Source organism: Pollachius pollachius (genome assembly GCF_949987615.1).
Source record: "Pollachius pollachius genome assembly, chromosome: 18".
NCBI classification, from domain to species: Eukaryota; Metazoa; Chordata; class Actinopteri; order Gadiformes; family Gadidae; genus Pollachius; species Pollachius pollachius.
Window position 1 is genome coordinate 11,180,493 of NC_136951.1, and position 19,333 is coordinate 11,199,825.

General features: G+C 44.5%; 3 protein-coding genes across 3 annotated transcripts in view; 1 reads left to right on the forward strand and 2 right to left on the reverse strand.

Annotated features, from left to right (window-relative positions):
- Positions 1-10,875, reverse strand: part of grk3 (G protein-coupled receptor kinase 3) — a 39,787-nt gene extending 28,912 nt beyond the window's left edge. The window contains exons 1-2 of the mRNA XM_079755815.1: positions 8,779-10,875; positions 2,750-2,826 (exon numbers count right to left, since the gene is read on the reverse strand). Coding sequence (XP_079611941.1) covers positions 2,750-2,826; positions 8,779-8,891 — 190 coding nt within the window. The 5' untranslated portion in view covers positions 8,892-10,875. The remainder of the gene's footprint in view (positions 1-2,749; positions 2,827-8,778) is intronic.
- Positions 10,876-12,356: 1,481 nt separating this feature from the next.
- On the reverse strand, positions 12,357-13,908 carry cryba4 (crystallin, beta A4; the record flags this gene model as incomplete). The annotated part of the gene is made up of 5 exons (XM_079755859.1): positions 13,805-13,908; positions 13,497-13,615; positions 13,017-13,158; positions 12,693-12,835; positions 12,357-12,504 (listed from the first exon to the last, which is right to left on the reverse strand). Exons 1-5 carry the CDS (start codon positions 13,886-13,888, stop codon positions 12,357-12,359), a joined length of 636 nt encoding a protein of 211 aa, XP_079611985.1. The 5' UTR covers positions 13,889-13,908.
- A 3,060-nt stretch (positions 13,909-16,968) lies between these two features.
- crybb1 (crystallin, beta B1) lies at positions 16,969-18,890 on the forward strand (the record flags this gene model as incomplete). Its single annotated transcript, XM_079755858.1, has 5 exons — positions 16,969-17,091; positions 17,208-17,326; positions 17,600-17,732; positions 18,190-18,332; positions 18,713-18,890. The coding sequence occupies 5 exons, from the start codon at positions 16,969-16,971 to the stop codon at positions 18,888-18,890; spliced, it is 696 nt and encodes a 231-aa protein (XP_079611984.1).
- Between the last annotated feature and the right edge of the window lie 443 nt (positions 18,891-19,333).

Sequence of the window (19,333 nt, forward strand, 5' to 3'; positions counted from 1 at the left end):
TGGAGGGGCGAGCACGGGTCCCCAGGTACACTCACTCACCACCACACTCTCCGCGTGACAACGGCGGATGAGGAGGACTGTTGGAGCCGTTGGAACCAAGGCGTTGGGGGGGGGGGGGGGGGGACAGGAAACAGGTGACGGCACACTGAACCGCTGTAAGGCGGCTGTGGCTTAAGTTGGACGCATAGCAGACACGCCACCTCAGACACCTCAGATTCTCGCTGATGTTAAAAGAAAACATGTCGGTCGAACTAAGTGATCATTATGAGGAAAATTGACTTAATCAATCGGGGTATGTCCTGGTGGAATCATAGGCTCAGATCAAACTATACTTCCGATGGTGTGAGAAGGTGGGAAGACAAAAAGAGAATGCTCCACTACCACGCCCCCCGAACAGTTTGTTAGCACTACACCGTTTGACCAGAGTAAACCTAACAAAAAGAAAACACCCGACAATGACATGTATGCTTGATCAGTGGCGCGTAGCAGCGCATGATTCCAATGGCAACCCAACATCAACACAGAGCTTACCTCAAGATGTTTATCATCTGTCAATGGCGCTGCAATAATTCCCAGATATACTGGAGCAAATTGAATCACTCTGCATAATCAGTTTAAACAAGTAGGTTAGCTCATGGAACAGTGGTTCTCTCACCGAAAATGGTTCCACCCTACAGATAACGATTGACTTTAATTGAGAATAAGCCCTCAACACAAAACACCCATCAAGCACGGAAACAAAATCATTCATCAGTATCATTTTAATAAAAAAGAGGGCCAGGGTGGAGAAGCATAAATCAAACTACGTTCTAGCCTGTGTTCATGTACTTTCCCCTACACTGCATCCTTGGCTGTGGCAAGTGAACAGTGATATTAAACCTGCACATCGGTTCATGTGTGCTCCCATAAGCGGATCTGCCCACATCCTACCCTTCAGCAGAGGCAGATCTATCCGCCCACCACCAGTCTAGCATGCATCTAAAAGGCCCACTTTGTCATATGCAGCCTACCCACCTACCATTACTACTACAAGCAGTTCACAGGACGAAAGTGTGGTTTCAAACTTGTATCGGCCTGCAGAACTCCAAAAGTGCAACACCAGTGTCCTGTTTACTGACACGGACACTGTATTTCTGAAAAAAGCCAACAACACCTCACCCTCACCCACTGGTGTTTCGCTATGAGAGGATGCGGGGCCCGCGCTGTGGGGCATGTTCAATGAAAGTTCTCGGCTACATATGGCATGGGCCAATCAGATCTCAAAAAACCGTGGGACCAGGTCCACATCTAATCCCCTAAAACGTGTGACATCATAAACACTGACGGCTAAGGCGGTTGGCCAACGAAAAGTAACGACTTGGCAAGAACCAGGCGACCCCGTGGGCTAAAGGCCGTCGGTCCACATTGATATTCTCTGGACAGAGCAGAGAATGGAGGCAAAAGAGCAGGATCGTGAGCCCCGGCCTAGCCCGCCATCAGCTCTGTTTGGTATTTAGAGAGATTTTGACCCAGTCTTATTAATTATTCAATAAATACTGATTCACAAATTACATTTTGTAACAAATTGTTCTTGTACACGTAGCCTTTCCGAGTAACCACGAGCTTTGTGTTCAAGAATAACTGGTTGTATTCTTCGTGGTGACAATTGGTATATTTTCGCTTTCGTTGTATGTTTGTTAGGTCTGGCTTTCCATCAGAGGTCAAGCTGTTGGGGACTACAAACGGCATAAATGTTCTCTTTTCTATAAATACAAAAAGGAGAAGATGAGTTGTTTTGTCAGCCCTGGAAGACAAAGAGTCACAGAGAGGGGTGCCGACTGGGCCGTAAAATAATGGAACATTTCAAGCAAACTACAGCGTTATCATTTGCTGATAAAATTGGTTCCACGTTTCTAAGAGTCAAAAAAAATAAAATAATGGGAACCGCCACAAACTCACCCCTTTAATCCTCAGCTCTTGTGGAGTCATTCGGTGCACATGTCACATAATTGTTGAATTATTTTGTTTTGGCAATGCAAACACATTATCTTTTAGAGTTATCTGTGTACCCATCTATCAGTACACAATTTGGAGCAGTCCTATGGGGTAAGTTAGTTTGCACCGATTTGTAGTTCAGATTTGTAGTTTTTGTTTATGGGGAACGCTAGATAGCTAGCTTGTTTCCATCTGTTGGACCCAACAAATCTGCTCCTTTCATTTAAAATCTGTAGAAGTAACATTTAAATCAAAAGCGTCAGAATAAAGGTCACTCATAATAAGCGACTGTTGTGAAAGCGTCCAGGGAATAGGTGCGTGCATAGACTGTTAACCCCCCAATACCCTGTTTGAAAAAGTCAGCTGGACCGAGGAAAACGGTTTAGCCTGCTACCAACTAGCCAGGAAGCAGAGCCTATTACAACAGCTTTGTTGTTCAAAACACTTCACTATTAATAGGTCAACTTGAATGTGCTTAAGACGATTGCCATATTTAGGCCTAAACTGTCAGCAATAATGCCCATGTTCCAATCAAAGTCAAATGGTGAATCTTTGAAGTTGCATATACACACAACCACTTAAACTCACCATAACAGTAAGCCGTGAACATGATTGAAACAAAAAATTGGGATTTGTGTTCAGTTTATGCAACAGGTTATCTTGACAGACGTTACAGATTGAAGCCTTACAGAGGTGCCACTTTTATTCAGATTCAACCACAATCAAAATCACGGCGGCTCAGCCCTTGGATGATTGGAATCGCAGTGAGACTTACCTATTTTCTGGTTGAAGACTTTGTCAAACGTCAGCTCATCCCTCTCCTCCAGGTACTTCTGCATCACACTGCGAATACTGGAGACACACAAGAGATATGGCAGCGGGTTAAAAAAAAAAAGGAAACACAATATCCAGAAAGAAAAAAAACAACCTTTATGAGCCAACAGCAGTAGCTCACTCCCAGAGAACGGCAGCAATACCAGAGGCTCAAGACACTGCCTACTCCACCTCCACCCGGGATCCGAGCCTAGGTTTAGGGCTCTCCCCTCCACCACCTGTCCCCTGTTAATATCAAACTGTGGGGACGGAAGGAGGGAAGGTGACACATGGGAGGCCAGTAGGGGAGAACTACACGCTACCCCAGGAGAGGGTGTTAATTAGACCTGAGCTGGGGAGAATGAATCAATTAGCACCCCCCCCCATTTACATTGCAACCACATCACACACATACGCACGCACGCACACACACTCACACACACACACACACACAAACACTTTGAGGCCTCTCAAATTAAAAAATCTACTTGAAAGAGAAATGTCAGTAGTGAACTCACTATGAAACCTACATGTACTAACTAACAATGCTACCAGGTGAACACCCTATGAAAACTTTATTCGCTAACAAGGTTACCAGTGGACGTCAGCGTTTAATTTAGGTGATCTCTAAGTGAAGATGAGTGACCTGAGCGGAGGAGTTTGAAGGACCTGGATTTTTGTACAGAACTCTCCCCCACCCACACACACCCCAACCGACACACTCCCACCGACACCGACACCGACACCGACACACACACACACACACAAAATAGCAAAGGTGATGAGGTTCCTCATTTGAATATACACCAGTTCTGATTTCAATTTCAATAACAGTGCTCTCTGTCAACTCCAACTGGCTGTGCAACTGTGTGACACGAAGGAGCGTCACTCGGCTGGCTGAGTGGCGTGAGTGGGACGGGTTTTGGGAACGTTTGTAAAGAAGAATGTAAACAAAGAGGGGCAGGCTAGACAGCATTCTGTATTATTTGAAAATATCAAGGATATCATGTGATATTTATCGATTACATCACATGACTGAAATAACTATCGATCAGCCTTGACTACAGATATGATAATCTGGCAAAGAACGGGTCATTTTAAACTACGAGTGAGCTTAATTTTTACATATTTAGGCTTTAAGTGAACAAGCACAGTTAATTCAAAAAAAATATAAGACTGTGCAGACGGCCTCTAACACCATCAACAGATGCTTTGTAACATCCCAACACATGGGGTATAAATAGCCTTTTAGGAATTCCAATACCAAGTTTGTTCGTTTTATTAGCAATGTACATTAATTCCGTGGGTAGCCTTCTGGAGAAGTCAATTCAAACTTGGGAGAAAGGTGCTCATCTAGCTACATTTATGTCATATAGGCATAGTGGTTAGCATAGCTGCCAAACAGGAGGAATTTGACTGTGCAGTCTGCCTACCCCTGGGGTCACCGTGGGTATAGGCCTCCGGATACTGCAGTTACGCCTACCATCAACGTAGCATGGCACCAAAGAGATGGAGCTAATCTTAAACCCACAATAAATGAATAAGGACTGTATCTTTACTTGGAGATGCTTTATGACGGGTAAAATGTTGGTTGCAGTGAGTTTGTTTGCCCAGTTAACCATTTAGTAAATGACTAGTGCCTTAACATCTAACGTACAAATTTTAAGCTACCGCAACCTCGCCTTCTCCCACACAAGTGAGAAACAATGTAATGCATTTGGATTTTCCACGTCTGCTAGACTGGTTGGTACCAAGCACAGTAACTGTCACTTCTGTATTGCTGGTGATGCTGAGAAAATTCCAACCATCTGCCACCAAAACATTAAAAAATTTGAATAATTTGACTTGATCTGAATATTTCTGTCACGTAGCAACCATTACTAAACTTAGCAACAAACCTCCAACAGCTGTTGCAGCTAAACAGATTTTCCTCTAATTTTGCTTTCCCAAAACATTAAAATACAAATTCTGCCCACAATGTGGACTGGGTCACAAAAACTGCTGTTGGTTATTCTTTAAATCAGCTGGTTCAATGGAACACATTCTCCTCAAATGATGTGTTTCCAATTAGAATTAAAAGGTAAACCCAAAAAAGAACAGCCAGATATCGATCCAATCAGACACTGATAATAGATATATTGGTTTATTGTAAATTGAAAAAGGAGGGAGAAGACATAATAAAGACTTTTGTTATTGAAACTAGGCCACTGCATGTTCACTGGCAAGCAATACGCCAGTGGTAAAGTGCAGTTACACTTGGTTCTAGATCGGGTTGTTGTGGTGGACCTTGACTGCTACGAAATATTGTTATATACACCACTTTCCACCCATAAATAAAAACAATTATTAAATGCTGTCGATGCTAGTTTGCACATCGTTGTACATTTTATTGGATACACTATATGGAACAATTGAATGATTGTCACTGGTGAAGTGTATAGCAAACAGCATATCCTCTGTTGATTTTAAGTTAATAAATCACTGCTGGGGGCTGGCTGCTGTGCGGTAGTGTTGGGACTTGAGGGGGGTGGCCTTAGCAAAGAGTCCATGAGGAAGGATTGACAAAATTCAACTATTGGCACCTTGGTTCGAGCAACGTTTTCTTGTTGTGATGAGTGTTTGTGAAGGCCAACCAATCAGAATACCTTGTGTCATCAGCTAATGTCAGCGTTATGAGACATGTTCACTATTTGATTTGTAATCTGGCGTTAGTTTCAAGCATTGACCAGTTTAAGTATTTGGTCCGTGGTTAGACCATACCCGTGGAGTTTCCGTGATTATACCAGCCCCACCGAAAGCGTGCCTTACACTTGCTACTGGTCCCTATCATAATGCATTATCGGCACATATCAGTACCATGTTCTGCAAATGTAACTGTTGGTGATTAATTGAAAGTCTGCAAGAAATTAGTTTTCATTCAAAGGTTATCCATCATTTAAGAGGGATTGATTAAATTCACCATGATACAATTGGTGAATTATTTATAATTATATATATATAAAAAAATAAAGGGTAGTGTAAGGTAGTATTTAAATCCTTAATGTCTTAAAATGTCAAAAATATAGCAACCAATACTCCAGCCTAGTTAACGCTCCAGCATTAGGAGGTCATGCCTTTTATTAAAAGTGGTCCCTCTCACATCAGTACAACCTCCACGTTGTCAGAATGCGTAACCGCGCAAACTAAAAAAACTACCATACATGAAATAGCGCCTATTCTTGCTCATGCTGTCTTCACAGAATGATTTCAGTTCTGCTGGGTAACGTTCAAAAGCTTGTTCCCCTCATCCCTTCCCCGTTTCTCAGCACCTCCACTGCTTACAACTGTGCTGTCAAAGTCTCACCCCACTGCCAGCAGGCAAGGCCTTGTGCTTGGGAGAATGTAGCAGCACCACGATAGCTCCAACTGCGCCCCCCCCCCCCCCCAAGCACCCGGCGCAAAACACACGGCTGAAGGCACGCGGGCTATACATGTGTAATACTATGTTCATAGTACATATTCAAACTGAGAGTGAGCCGGATATGCAATGTCTACTAGGAGATAACCAGTTCTGTTCTGTACTTTATTAAAAGGCATAAATCCAGGTTGATGTTTGCATTAATGATTCATGCAGTTGTAAACAACCATTATTATGGGAGAAGTACCCATTTATGTGGAATACAAGTGCTGCGAGTGCGGTGAATTTTGAGGGCTAAAGCCACAGGAAAGATCTGCCCAATTTGTTCTAATGTGATTTGTTTTTGGACAATGGAAGTCAACTAATGGTTTGAGTGTTAGACCGTGATGGTTGTGACGAGGGAAAGCATATATTTTCTATCATCAGCTCATTAAAAGGAAGTAGGTAATAAGAAAAACAATGACTTGATGATGAAAAATGAATGAGTTGCTACGATTGACTCGACAGCCAAAACAATATATATACACATATTATACAGTTTGCTTCATGTGTATTCAACAACAAAATGTATTTTTATGCCTCAGTTGGCCAATGTGCTAGCCTGACTGAATCTCAATACAATATGAGGCCATTGAAGTTTTTCTGTTTTCTGGTATCGGCCTACTTCAGTGACCACCATGAAGATCTTACCGCTTCATGGTCAAAGACAGCTTCCTTTTATCGGGGTTGTCGCTTCTTAAGGCTGTGGGCGTAGCAATACAGGTGTGGACAACATCAACAGAGGGGGACTAATTTAAGTACTTAACCTGATGCCAAACACGGAGGAAGAGTTATTATGCAATTAGAAAGGAAACAGGCAGATGACGCAGCCCTGGTCCACAGTCTTGTTCTTGTGTATTAAAAAGCACAACTGCATACTATTTCAAATATGTAAATAAGCCTTTCATCAACTGTACATATCTAGTTTAAGCTTTAACAAGGATTGGCCATTTCACAAGTAATCGTTACTAGATGCAAGTGCATTGCCACCAAAGCAAAGTTTTTGGATAATGTGCACAGCATGGGGGTTTCCTCAGTCCAGGTTTTGAATTTGTACTGCCATAATTGGAGGTGGGGGAAACATTTTAACATAAATAAGGCCTATATTTGAGATGTCTCCTTAGCAAAACAAAAAAAGCTATTCTTGTGTCAGGCATTCAGTTACATACAGTTAAATAACAACATTAGGATGTTGAAGGATTAGTCAGTAGCTTGTAAATATTTTACGCTTGGTATAAAGTTCAAAATGGTTGGTTTAGGTATTTGGTTAAGTTCAAATATTTGTCGATTAGGAGGTTGCTATGGTTAAGGGTATAGTGTGGAGACGGTCAGGGGTTAAGGGAAGACATCTGGCCAGAGCTGCTGGCACCGGAGCCTGGTGAGCCGGTTCTGGCACTGATGCTCTAGTACCAAGGCGGGGACACGATTACAGAAAGGCAAATGGGGCCTCTGCATCACTGTGTTGATACTAGTACGGTGAATAGTAATAACCATAACAGATCTTACAGAGAATTGCATACGTATTGCAAAATGGCCAACTTGATCCATAATCTCTAATCTTGGATTTCTAATCCTATATATAATCTAGCCTGTAAACAATTAGAACCAAGATGTTCGAACAAGATAAATTACCATTTGTGACATGGGGTCCACAAAACGGGTCCACTGCATAGGTCAAGAAAAATTAATACATCCGACATGGGGGTACAGGAGAATCTACTGTCAGCCAATGTATAGTAGAATTGTATGCTACCACATCATAAATTCTAATGGAACAATCGATATCCTTTTTAAATGACACTGCTACGCCAAAACCTTTAAAACGCTTAAGACAAGTCAAATATAGAGCTTGGTCGAAGCCCAGAACCAAGACAATGCACACCAATAAAAAAATTAAGGAGACATCGGATTGATTTTGTGGCAAAGTAAGCGAACGATAAAAAAGGTCGAGTTGAAGTTACCCAACAGCCATAGCTTGACCCCGGAATGGAGAGCATCAGCTAGTTCTAGTACAATGACATGGCGGTTTGCACGACAAATGCCCTTTATATTGTTGAAGATAAATTGATGAAATGAAATAAATGTATCGCTGTAATTCCTTTTGGACTGCATCCAATTGGGCCACTGGTCATATCGAGGCCGGGGGGGGAGGAGATATGACTACGATTGAATCGTCTTCTGTTCAGGAAAATACAGTCGGATATCAGACATTAGAGAAGCCAGTTTCACATCTCGTCGTCAGAGCTTTTAAGCAGCAGGTTAAGCAGCAAAAAGCCAGCTGTCAAAGACTAACAGTGAACGAACACCTATGCAAATTAGCCTTATAAGCAGCACTGGGTTAGTGAAGCACATACATTTAATGTTATTTAAAAATCTCTCTCTCTCTCTCCATCGACTGATTGCTCAAATGTCGTATTTCAATTAATAAATAAAGCATCTCACTGACTGTTAAATCGGGCATCCATCTCCTTGATCACCACACTATTAGGATGACTGGTTAAACGGATGACTGACGGACGAGCACCGCGGTGCTGTTCTGGTGGAGATCTGGTTACCTGGGTTCAGGGAGGATGATTTTCTTACTCGCCCGGGCCGCTGGAGTAGACTTGCTCTTCTCCATCGCCATCAAGTAGCTGACATCGGCGAGCACTGCTTCGAGGTCCGCCATCTTCAGCCCCGGACGACCGAATCGATGCCAGATATCACACGGGGAATGGGTTGAAGAGGTTGTAAACACGAATGTCGCCTTATATTACCAGCACCCGGGGCCCATGTGCATGACGGAGAGCTTGGTGGATGGCAGGGAACACCATCAGCCGGAATGTCGTTGGCTCAAAAGCGTGTTATTCGGTACACTCCGTTTCAAAACACATCATTGTGTGGCTGAGAAGGGGGGAGACATTGATGAGTGAACGTGGATTGTATAGGTTGCTTGCTGGGTGTTCGTCGTCGTCAGAGTAGTTGTATTTCCCCAGAGACTCAGGCATCGCAGTGACACGGCATAACGGTGAAATGTCAATGCAAATGTTGCATTCAAATGCAGCTTGCGATCAAGTTAATGGCCACCGCTGCCCCGGACTCTGCTGGGTGGCGATGGGTTCTGCCTCGACCAGGTAGCTCTCAGAAGAGGGTAAGCAGAGGAGCACTGTCCAGTCCTACAGGTCCTTGGACATCGTAGGTCCTACTGGGAATAATGTCCATCCATGAATGATGCGCCCAACTGATCGGTACGTCTAGGGGGGTAGATGTTTGTAAATGGGGGAACGATTGTTTTACAAAATCAGACAAAAATACAAATCAACAGTGGATGGCCGTCCGCTCAGATAATAACCCGAAACCCAGAGAACCCAGCTCCGTTCAACTTGAATAAAGACACGTGCAAACACGGCCAGTGAGTCACGTTAAGAGGGGTTGTGTTGAAGTTAAGAAGAGATTCCCAGCACGGCTGTTGTTTATGTTGCCATCGTTGTTGGCTTCCTGTGTAATGTTCCTTATCGGCTCAGCGATCACCCGAAAGCTCTCCCGAACGGTGCTGTTCAGCAGAGCGACCTGGCACGGTGTCCAGTCCAGGGAGTCGGGACGAGCGCACAACAACAAGCTGCTACATCCACACGTAGCCCGACCATTTACTTTCTATACCGTCGGAAACAACGATATGTGGGTAGTCGACGGGCTAGCCTGCACGGCTGCTAGCGAGGACGAGGAGGCTAACTCGCTAGCCAGCGAGTAGGAAATTACCTCCCACGGTTCCACCATTCGGAAAATTTGTATTTTTTTTAAGTTATTTAAATGCAGTGCTGTTCGCCTAAAAACGTCCTCGTTGCTAGTAGCAAGTAGTGTCCTGAGGTGGCCAGCTAGCAGCTACGACTCCTGGCTCGACGTCCGCCAGCGTTGTGCGGTAATAACGTTCAGCCACCAGCGGGTGGAACCGCGACTCGACCCGGGAGGAGGTCTTCAAGTCTTCAGAGGCACGGTCGTAAAAATCCAAAAGGTTTTATGAAGATTGGCAACACGGCACGAAATAATCCATAATTGCCTCGTTAAGCAGAGCGCTGGGGGGGGACCCTCCTCGCTTGGAGACCCGACACAGAGCGACTGACGGCGGGAGGGTGGCGCGGCGGTGACGCGTGGTGATGGAGTGGTGGGGGGGTGCGTTCCAACATAGAAACTGGATCGCTTGGTTAACGCAATAACTTTTCTTCCTCCTCTCCGCCGTCGTTTGACAGTCGTAGGGCGGTTGGACCTGGAGACCGGGGTCGTGAGCGGCTCATCAGTTGCGAAATGGTGACGATGTCTCCGCTTCTGCACTGTACCCGACGTAATCCTTCCCTTAAAATATAAAGTAAGAACCAAGCACTACGACGCGTTCAGCACGCTTCGGCCAACTGGAGCGAGAAACACTATTCGATCGCCAGGAAAAGGACGCCTCTTCGTATGCCGTCCATTCGTTTATCTAGCAAACTAGCCGTCCACTACTAGAGTTTGATTGTTTTAGCTCGTATATGGCACGTATCATTGGAAATCCGCTTCAATAGTTTCGAATGTATTTAAGTAGCTGTGTGTTGTAGGCTACAGCCTGCTTCGTGGTTTAACTTCCTCCCACTGCGGCGGAGTTGCTCGCAAAACGCGGAGCTGGATGATGACCAGAGCGGAACCGAATACATGTGTTACGTTCATTATTCACTTGTTGTTGTGACGGTTCAACGTTTAATCCAAATAATTGTATTGTTTTTATATAATGGCATGTAATGGCGCGGGAAATCCTTTTGCATGGTAAAAGATGTAGTACCATAAGTCGTAGCATTTCCTAGGCTATTTTTAATTGGGATATCATTTTGCCAACACATGTTGTTAGCGATTTCTTAAGTGACACATAGGCTTATATGTGCAGTAGGCAAGTCATTAAACTAACATAATTACACGTCGTAATCGTGTTGTTGACATGGGCGCAATGGATCAAAATGAGAACTGCTATGATATGCTCCAACCATCCGTTGGATATTTGCGTTAATCGTTTTTTCCTCCCACCACAACCAAATTGTTGCCCTTATGCATGGTCATTGATGGGGTGGCTATAACAATGTATTTCAGTTCATGTCCAATAAGCTATTTATTATAGAAAATAAGCGTCATCTCCTGTTGGGCAACGAAAATAGCAGATTATTAAAATGTGAGCTAATTAGAAAAAAAATAATGTATGCATTTGTTTTTATCTGCCTTTCATAAATGCTTTATTTTTGCTACCTAGTCATATTTTAAATGGAGTCTCTTTTGTTAAGTTGACATCATACTGACTCTCCACATACAATTCAGAAGTAATCAAAAACGCAACAACCAAAACATTAAATCATCGCATTGCTTGTGCTCTTTGATTTGTCTTTGTTTCAGAACATTGATAAAGACAGTTAATGTTTTGTATTCACTACTTTGGACGATGAGAATTGTTCACTACAGTTATAGGTGCTTTGACTTTGACTAGTTTTTGCCTATCTTACATTCTGAGTGGACACCATGTGACTGTACAATAAAGAAACTTTTGGCTCAATAGTGCTTCTGCTTAATATTAGCCTTCCACAGATAACATTTTGTTATCAGGGCACTGTGTGTGTGTGTGTGTGTGTGTGTGTGTGTGTGTGTGTGTGTGTGTGTGTGTGTGTGTGTGTGTGTGTGTGTGTGTGTGTGTATATACCTATTGGTTTTATATTCAATACCTTTAAGCCACTATTTTTTTTGTTTCTTGTATTTACTTAATTTTATTTATATTACATAGTCATTCCAGACCACATTCCTATTATGAGCAAACTTAACCTGGCATTAACCCCATTCAGAATCGGAATCCAAACGATTCGTCAGTGCTAAACTGATTAATTAACAATTGATAAGGCTGCATTGAACAAGCTAACAGAAACAATCTGCTTGAAACCTGTCTAACCCTAATCTATTATTATTTATTTATTTATTTATCTATCAGATTACTCAGTCAAATGAAGCAAACCGATTAAAGAGGAAAACAGTGATGTTTTGGAAAGACAATTTATTTAGCGTTTTTCGAAAGCAGTTGGGGAGGGGGTATCATTTGGGAGGGGGGGGGGGTCATTAGGGAGGAGAGGAGAAGAAGGTTGCATGAGGGGGTTTACTGCTGAATGCGGCGGATGGACTGGATCTGGGGAGTCTGGGAGTGGGAGCCGAACTCCCTGAAGTGCTTGTACTCCCCGCAGTGACGATCACACTCCATGATGTACTGGTATCCACGGTAACCGGGATACTGGTAGCACACAAAGCTGTTACGGAAATCAGAGCAAGTCGTTTGACAGTTAGAGAGGGAAGTAGTAGTGAACGTGGTTATTGTGAAAGAGGGTACTACAGGGCTCATGTGAAACCCAGGATAACACAACGAGTGAGTCGTAATATTTGAGTGAAAGTCAAAGTAAGAGAGAGAGGGAGAGAGATGGTGGGAGGGGACACTTACGCTCCGGACTGCACCCTGAGAGATCCAACCTCGTTGTTGCACCAGCCCATGGCCTGCAGGGAGGGGTAGTCGTCGCTCAGCTCTCCCTTGCGGGCCAGGAAGTTCTCACGCTCGTAGATGGTCATTCTGCACTCCCTGTGGTTCTGTACACACAGACACACACACAGACAGTTCCCATTGATTACATGATTCTATTAACTTCATAATGGTAAGTCATTTGGTGAACAGCTTGTACAGTATGTCTGGGTTAGATGCAGATTGAATACATCTCAATGGTAATGAAAGGGAAAGGCATATCGGTTTCAAGTTATAATTTGGACTCACAGCGCAGGCAATGGGCCTGAAGGAGGTCATCCTCTCGATGTGGTAGGCGTTGCTTCCGCCGAAGGCATCACACTGGGGGTACTCGCCCCTCTCCAGGACAAACTGCTGTCCCTGATAGGAGGCGTGCTCGTAACCGACCCAGCTGGAGAAACACAGGGGGAAGAGAAGTGTGCATTAGGCTACTTATTCAGGGAAAGGAAGTCATGCTAAGTGCCTTACAGTGGATTTTGTGAAATATATGGCCCTTAAGAATTGGTCAAGGATCTGACCAGCTAGGAGCCTATAGGTGGGATCAGGAAACATTGGGATCGAACCATGTATCTTTTGGCTAAACACTAACCACTACACCCACTAATTATAAAGACCCCAATCAGTTGTATTGTGTAATTTCCTCAGTATTTTGTTAGCACTGATGGAAGATGTGTAGCACTAATGGTAGTGTTCTGAATGCTTTTCGTGGGCGTATCTGGGTTAACTTACGCGCCACTCTCCACTCTCAGGGAGCGGACGGTCTCGAAGCCGAACTCCATGACATTGCAGCACTCGGAGGTGAACTCGTGGCGACGGCCCTGGAAGCACTCCTCGTCGAAGACAATGATCTGAGCAAGAAAAAGGTTTTGTCAAAATTTGGAAACTAATGATAGTTGAGTGAAAGGTTGCTTTAGCTTTGTGTCCATGCTTCAACTATATTGCTTGTATTTTTCGTGACTTCACAACGAAGACTATGAATGCTATAGTTTGAATAACTGTTAAACCCTTGTATATTTTCCTCAAGACCTCAATCTCACCTTCCAGTGGCCGGAGAACTTAGTGCAGTGGTGAGTCATTTTGGCTGTAAAAGAGAAGGAGAAATTGTTCAGAGATTGGGACATACCTGGACTACACAGTAAAAGAAGGCTTCAATTTACACAACAATGTACAAAGTGGTCACATTGGTTTGCCGGCTACTTGGTAAACAAACCAAACCAAAACCTGTGTATACGTTATCAAGTTTCACTGAACATAACACCATAGAACAGCTTGTAATATCAAGCAGAAGGAGAGTTACACAATGTTCCTCCCAGTCTAGTTTTGCTTATTACAGGCAATATTATGCCTGGGTTACTATATACTGTGTGGAGGGGAAAACTGCCCTCTCAACTGCTTTATGTCTGATTAAACAGAAATATCAGCTATATATTAACAGTAGGTTAAAGGGTAAACCTGAATGCATAATCGCTGGACTAAAAGCTTCAGAGTCAGAATAGTAGTTAAAAATAGTTTACAGAGAAATAGAGTTAACTATCCCTTCCTGTTGTGCCCCATCTCGCCCTCTACTGGCCCTCGTTGGATTCAGGCCCTCGTTGAAATCCTTTCCCCAGCGATATGAACCCCCAGCACCCATTAGAACCATTGCCTTAGGGCCTCTGGAGCCTGGGGTGGTCAGCAGTGCTGATGGAGCCGAGGGACGGTGTGTGGTGTGGGGTCTGCTACCCGGGCCGAGTGTGGGGCAACAGAGGGGACTGGGACTCACCTTGCTTGGATGTCCTTGGGAGGTCCTGATGTGAGTGATGTTGGTTGTTCGGGCCCCCACCCTTTTAAAGCCTCCTCTGGCAGCCGGCCATGCTGAAAGCCCCAGGTCAGCAGAAGGGGCGGAGCCTTTTTTGTCTATCAGGACAAAAGCTAGGGGGTGTGGATAGTATAGTTGGAGACAGAAGTGCAGACACTACAGTATCAACCTGAGCGAAACAGTGTTGGAAACACATATACGTTAGGTCATATAGTTAATGGTTTATAGGTGACTGAGTAAGCAAGGGCCTTAAAGGCCTGGGCATCAAGAGCCACGCAAGTTGGCTTTCACTTTCACTTTAATAAAGTTTATGTATCACATGAACATGGCTTTGCATGACAACTTGAATGTGATTCACTTATCTCGCTAAGAGGAATGCAATATCGATATAAAGCAGAAAATATATAGATAAATAAAAAACTAAATCAATAAATAATAAATATTTATTTTACATTTGCCTTTTTTATTTGGTTCACTTGTATCCAGGTAGAAGAAACATTGAGACAAAAATCAATACACGTTTATCTGTTATGTGATAAGGGATTCATCCATCGCAAAAAGATGATTGAAGTTAATAAAACATTTGAAAAATAAATTGGGTTTGTTTGTGTGTGTGAGTCTGTGTGTGAGTGGCTCTGCCAGTGAAACCTAATAAGACTTTGATTAAAAACAAAGCCATGAAAACAAAACTATAATAAAGAACTGCATCATATATAATATAAAGTTAAAAGTCTTGGGGATTGTAGAATAAGCCACCATCATAAATGAAACCCGGCCATCGTTGTTGAAAAATTAGAAAATGAAAAATGTTTTTAGTATGTCCATGTGATTGAATAAAGTAATCCCTGCTGATATAGAGCAGACCATAGTTGTTTAATGTTAATAATAATGAAAATAAATTATTTGTTTTGTAAATATATTTTTTGATTATGTAAATTCCTGGGGCTCTTGTAATTGAAGAGCTACAGAAATTGAATCTTGGATGTATCACAGATGATAACAGCATAAACAAATGCCAGGGGTGTGTACATGCGACCATCTTTGTTGATACAATTCTGCAATATTCCAAATAAATGAATCAAATCCAATAAAAAAGTAATTATGTAATTGTTATTTAATTTGTGGTTTGACTGTGCTGATTTTTGAATTGAGAATCACCCCATAACGGTTGAAGCACCCATTAAACAAACAGCTAAAGTGTGCATGTGTGCATGTATGTGTGCGTGTGTGGGTCTGTGTGAGACTGAATGCATGTGTGTGTATGTGTGTGTGTGTGTGTGTGTGTGTGTGTGTGTGTGTGTGTGTGTGTGTGCGTGTGTGTGCGTGTGTGTGTGTGTTCGTGTGTGTGTGTGTGTGTGTGCGTGCGTGCGTGGTGCCTGTGTATCAGCAAAAAAAAGAGTAACTCTTTACGCCCTATGGACCTTTTGCATTCCTGTCTCTCTCTCTCTCTCTCTCTCTCTCCCTCTCCCTCTCCCTCTCTCTCTCTCTCTCTCTCTCTCTCTCCTCTTCCACTAGTTGCATGCCAACATGTCAGAAAGCGCCTGTGTCAGGCCTTTCCTTTAACTACAAAGTGCTTACAGTTCAGACCAGTGGGGCCTGGGCTGGGGGCTTCTAGGCTGTGGGTGAACTGGTGGTGTGGGGTTGGCCAGGGGGCTTCGGCCCGACCCCCCTCCGCATTGATGACGAGGAGCTTTCTATTGTGGCCTTGGCCGGCACGCTTGGCCTCTGCCAGGGTATAAAAGCTGGGGGCCCGGGCGTTGGAGGAATCAGCACAAGCCTGCCTCCCTCACTCTCACCTCAGCTGTACTAACGCAGGTAAGGCCCCCAACACACACACACACACACACACACACACACACACACACACACACACACACACACACACACACACACACACACACACACACATACACACACACTTCACAGGAAGACGGCATCCATCACACATAGAGTACAGACAACAAGGTGCCTACTTTCCACAGCCCAGCACGCCCAGGCCACCACACACCCCGAGGCTACAGCCTGACCACCAGAGCCGTTCAGGCCTGGTTACCAGTATAATAATATCAACTTTCTAGGAACCAGTCTGACTGCAATGTTTAAACATTGTTTAGTCAACATTGAAAAAGACCCATAAACTGACAGAAACGGGAACTGTCAGATCCCGTTTACACACAAACACATCATCACCTACCTATCATCCATAAATTATCCAGTTTCAGTTACCCCTTCCACGCTTCCACATTTGCAATCAAGACATTATTCCCCCTTCCATCTGCATCAGTCGTCATCCCCCAGTCACGATCCCAAAACTTCATCCTGTGGCCATCTCTGGTTTGCTTTATTATGTATCGTTTTAATTGCTTATTTGTTACTTTGACTGTGCGGCAGAACTACTCCACCATGTCCCAGACCGCCAAGTCCGCCTCTAGCCAGGGCACCGACTCCAAGGAGAAGGGAACCCCCAACCCCGCTGCCCCCAGCAAGGCCAGCAAGACTGGAGAGCCCGCCATGGGAAACTTCAAGGTGTGTACCAGCCAAATATAGGGATTTTCAGGGTTTTCTCTGTACAAAAATATTCATATGCTTTTCATAACCGGTCACCGATTTTGTCTGAACAATATTACCTCCACCCCCTGCAGATCATGATGTTCGACCAGGAGAACTTCCAGGGCAGGATGATCGAGGTCCAGAACGAGTGCGTGAACGTGTGCGACAGAGGCATCGACAGAGTGCGCAGTATCATTGTGGAGTGCGGCCCGTAAGTACCCGCACACGCACACACATTCCCGTACGCACACACATGAACTACACACTGAATCCAAATACCTTCTCTCTGAGAGCACTGCACTGCTTCAGTAACGTAACTCTGAACATCCCCTCCACCGATCATTCCCTCCCTGTTCTCTCTCCCCCCCCCCCCCCCCCCAACCCTCAACACACCCCCATCCCCCACACCTACCCTCCCCCCTACCCTACCCTACCCTCACCTCCTGCCCGGCCCCCTACTCCCTCTGCCCCCACCTCCCTTCAGCTTTGTTGCCTTTGAGCAGACTAACTTCCGTGGGGAGATGTTCATCCTGGAGAAGGGAGAGTACCCTCGCTGGGACTCCTGGAGCAACTCTTACCGTAGCGACCGCCTCATGTCCATCAGGCCCATCCGCATGGTAAACACGCCCACCCCAACACTCACTGTGAGACATGCTTTAATGGGGATATGAATGGGATGCATATCATGTACATTAATGCATAGGGCCCCCTCTGCATAGTAAACACACCCTCATATATATATATATATACAATTAATTAAATTGGCGTTGATAGATATTTATAAAGGGCTCTTCGTTGTGTATGCTACCTGTTGCACAGACTGTTCTGATTCTCTTTTTGGGTTGCATTTTTCTCTTCTCTTCTCTCCTCTCTTTATCTTCTGTCTATTTCGCTCTTCTTCTCTCCATGTACCTCTCCTGTCTGCTCTCTGCTTTCTGCTCTCTATCTATTCTCCTCCCTCTTGCATCCCTCTCTCACCTACGCTCCCTCTCCTATTTCTCTTTCTTCCCTATCTTTTCTCTCCTCTCTCTTCTATCTCTCCTCCATTGTCTCCCCCCCCCTCTCCCGGTGCAGGACAGCCTGGAGCACAAGATCTGCCTGTTCGAGCACTCTGACTTCAAGGGCAACAAGATGGAGATCCAGGAGGATGACGTTCCTACCCTGTGGGCGCATGGCTTCACCGACAGGGTGGGCAGCGTGAGGGTCCCCGGAGGAGTGTGAGTACACCCCCCCCCCCCCCCCCCCCCCCCCCCCCCCCCACACACACACACACACACACGCATGCGCTGACACACTCTTGTGCACTAGGCGTGGTCATCCACTTGAATTGATACAAATTAGACCGCATAAGTTGATAGTCGGAAGGGAGTCATTACTGTTTGTAATGTAATAGTATAATGTAAGTGGCTAATGATGTCGTTGGGAAAGCTTGGAAAATACGCAAATGCTCAAATGTTTGACATCAACTTAGTTAAAAGATAACAATATTGTATATATTGTGTGACCCGATACAATAATGTAAATTGGGTCAAAAGCTTGTGAACGTTCGGAAGACATTTAAGGACTGAACGAATCAACTCTTATCCCTTCCCTCCAGGTGGGTCGGATACCAGTACCCCGGATACAGGGGCTACCAGTACCTGTTCGAGTGCGGTGACTACAGACACTACAACGAGTTCAGCGCCTTCCAGCCCCAGATCCAGTCCATGCGCCGCGTCAGGGATATGCAGTTCCACCAGAGGGGATGCTTCACCCTGACCTCCGCCAGCAAGTGAGCGACATCAGCTGGCCATCGGCTGTTACTGCAGCCCAAAGCCTTCGACCCGCCCACCACCAACCGCCCGTAAAGGCACTTTCTATTCGCCCCCTCCCCTCCCCCCCTCCAGACCGAAACATACCTTCCCGACCTCCGACATCTTCACTGTACCAGACAGACTGAAATGACTTTTTATGGTGCCAAAATAAACATGTTTTGAGAAACGTGAATATCTTCTGTTGCCAGTCTATGTCATTAATTGTGATGCGTTCAAGTGATATGACATATTTGTCAAGTCAATTGACATGTCTGTGTTGATAGCTCTATTTATAGAAGGTTATTGCATCATTGAAGCTCACACCCATTACTGTTCTATGACGTGGATCTGCGGTCAATGGTATAGACAGTCCTATCGACTAATGGCACGACGCACTGTTGAGTGCTACTAAATGCACGCACTTG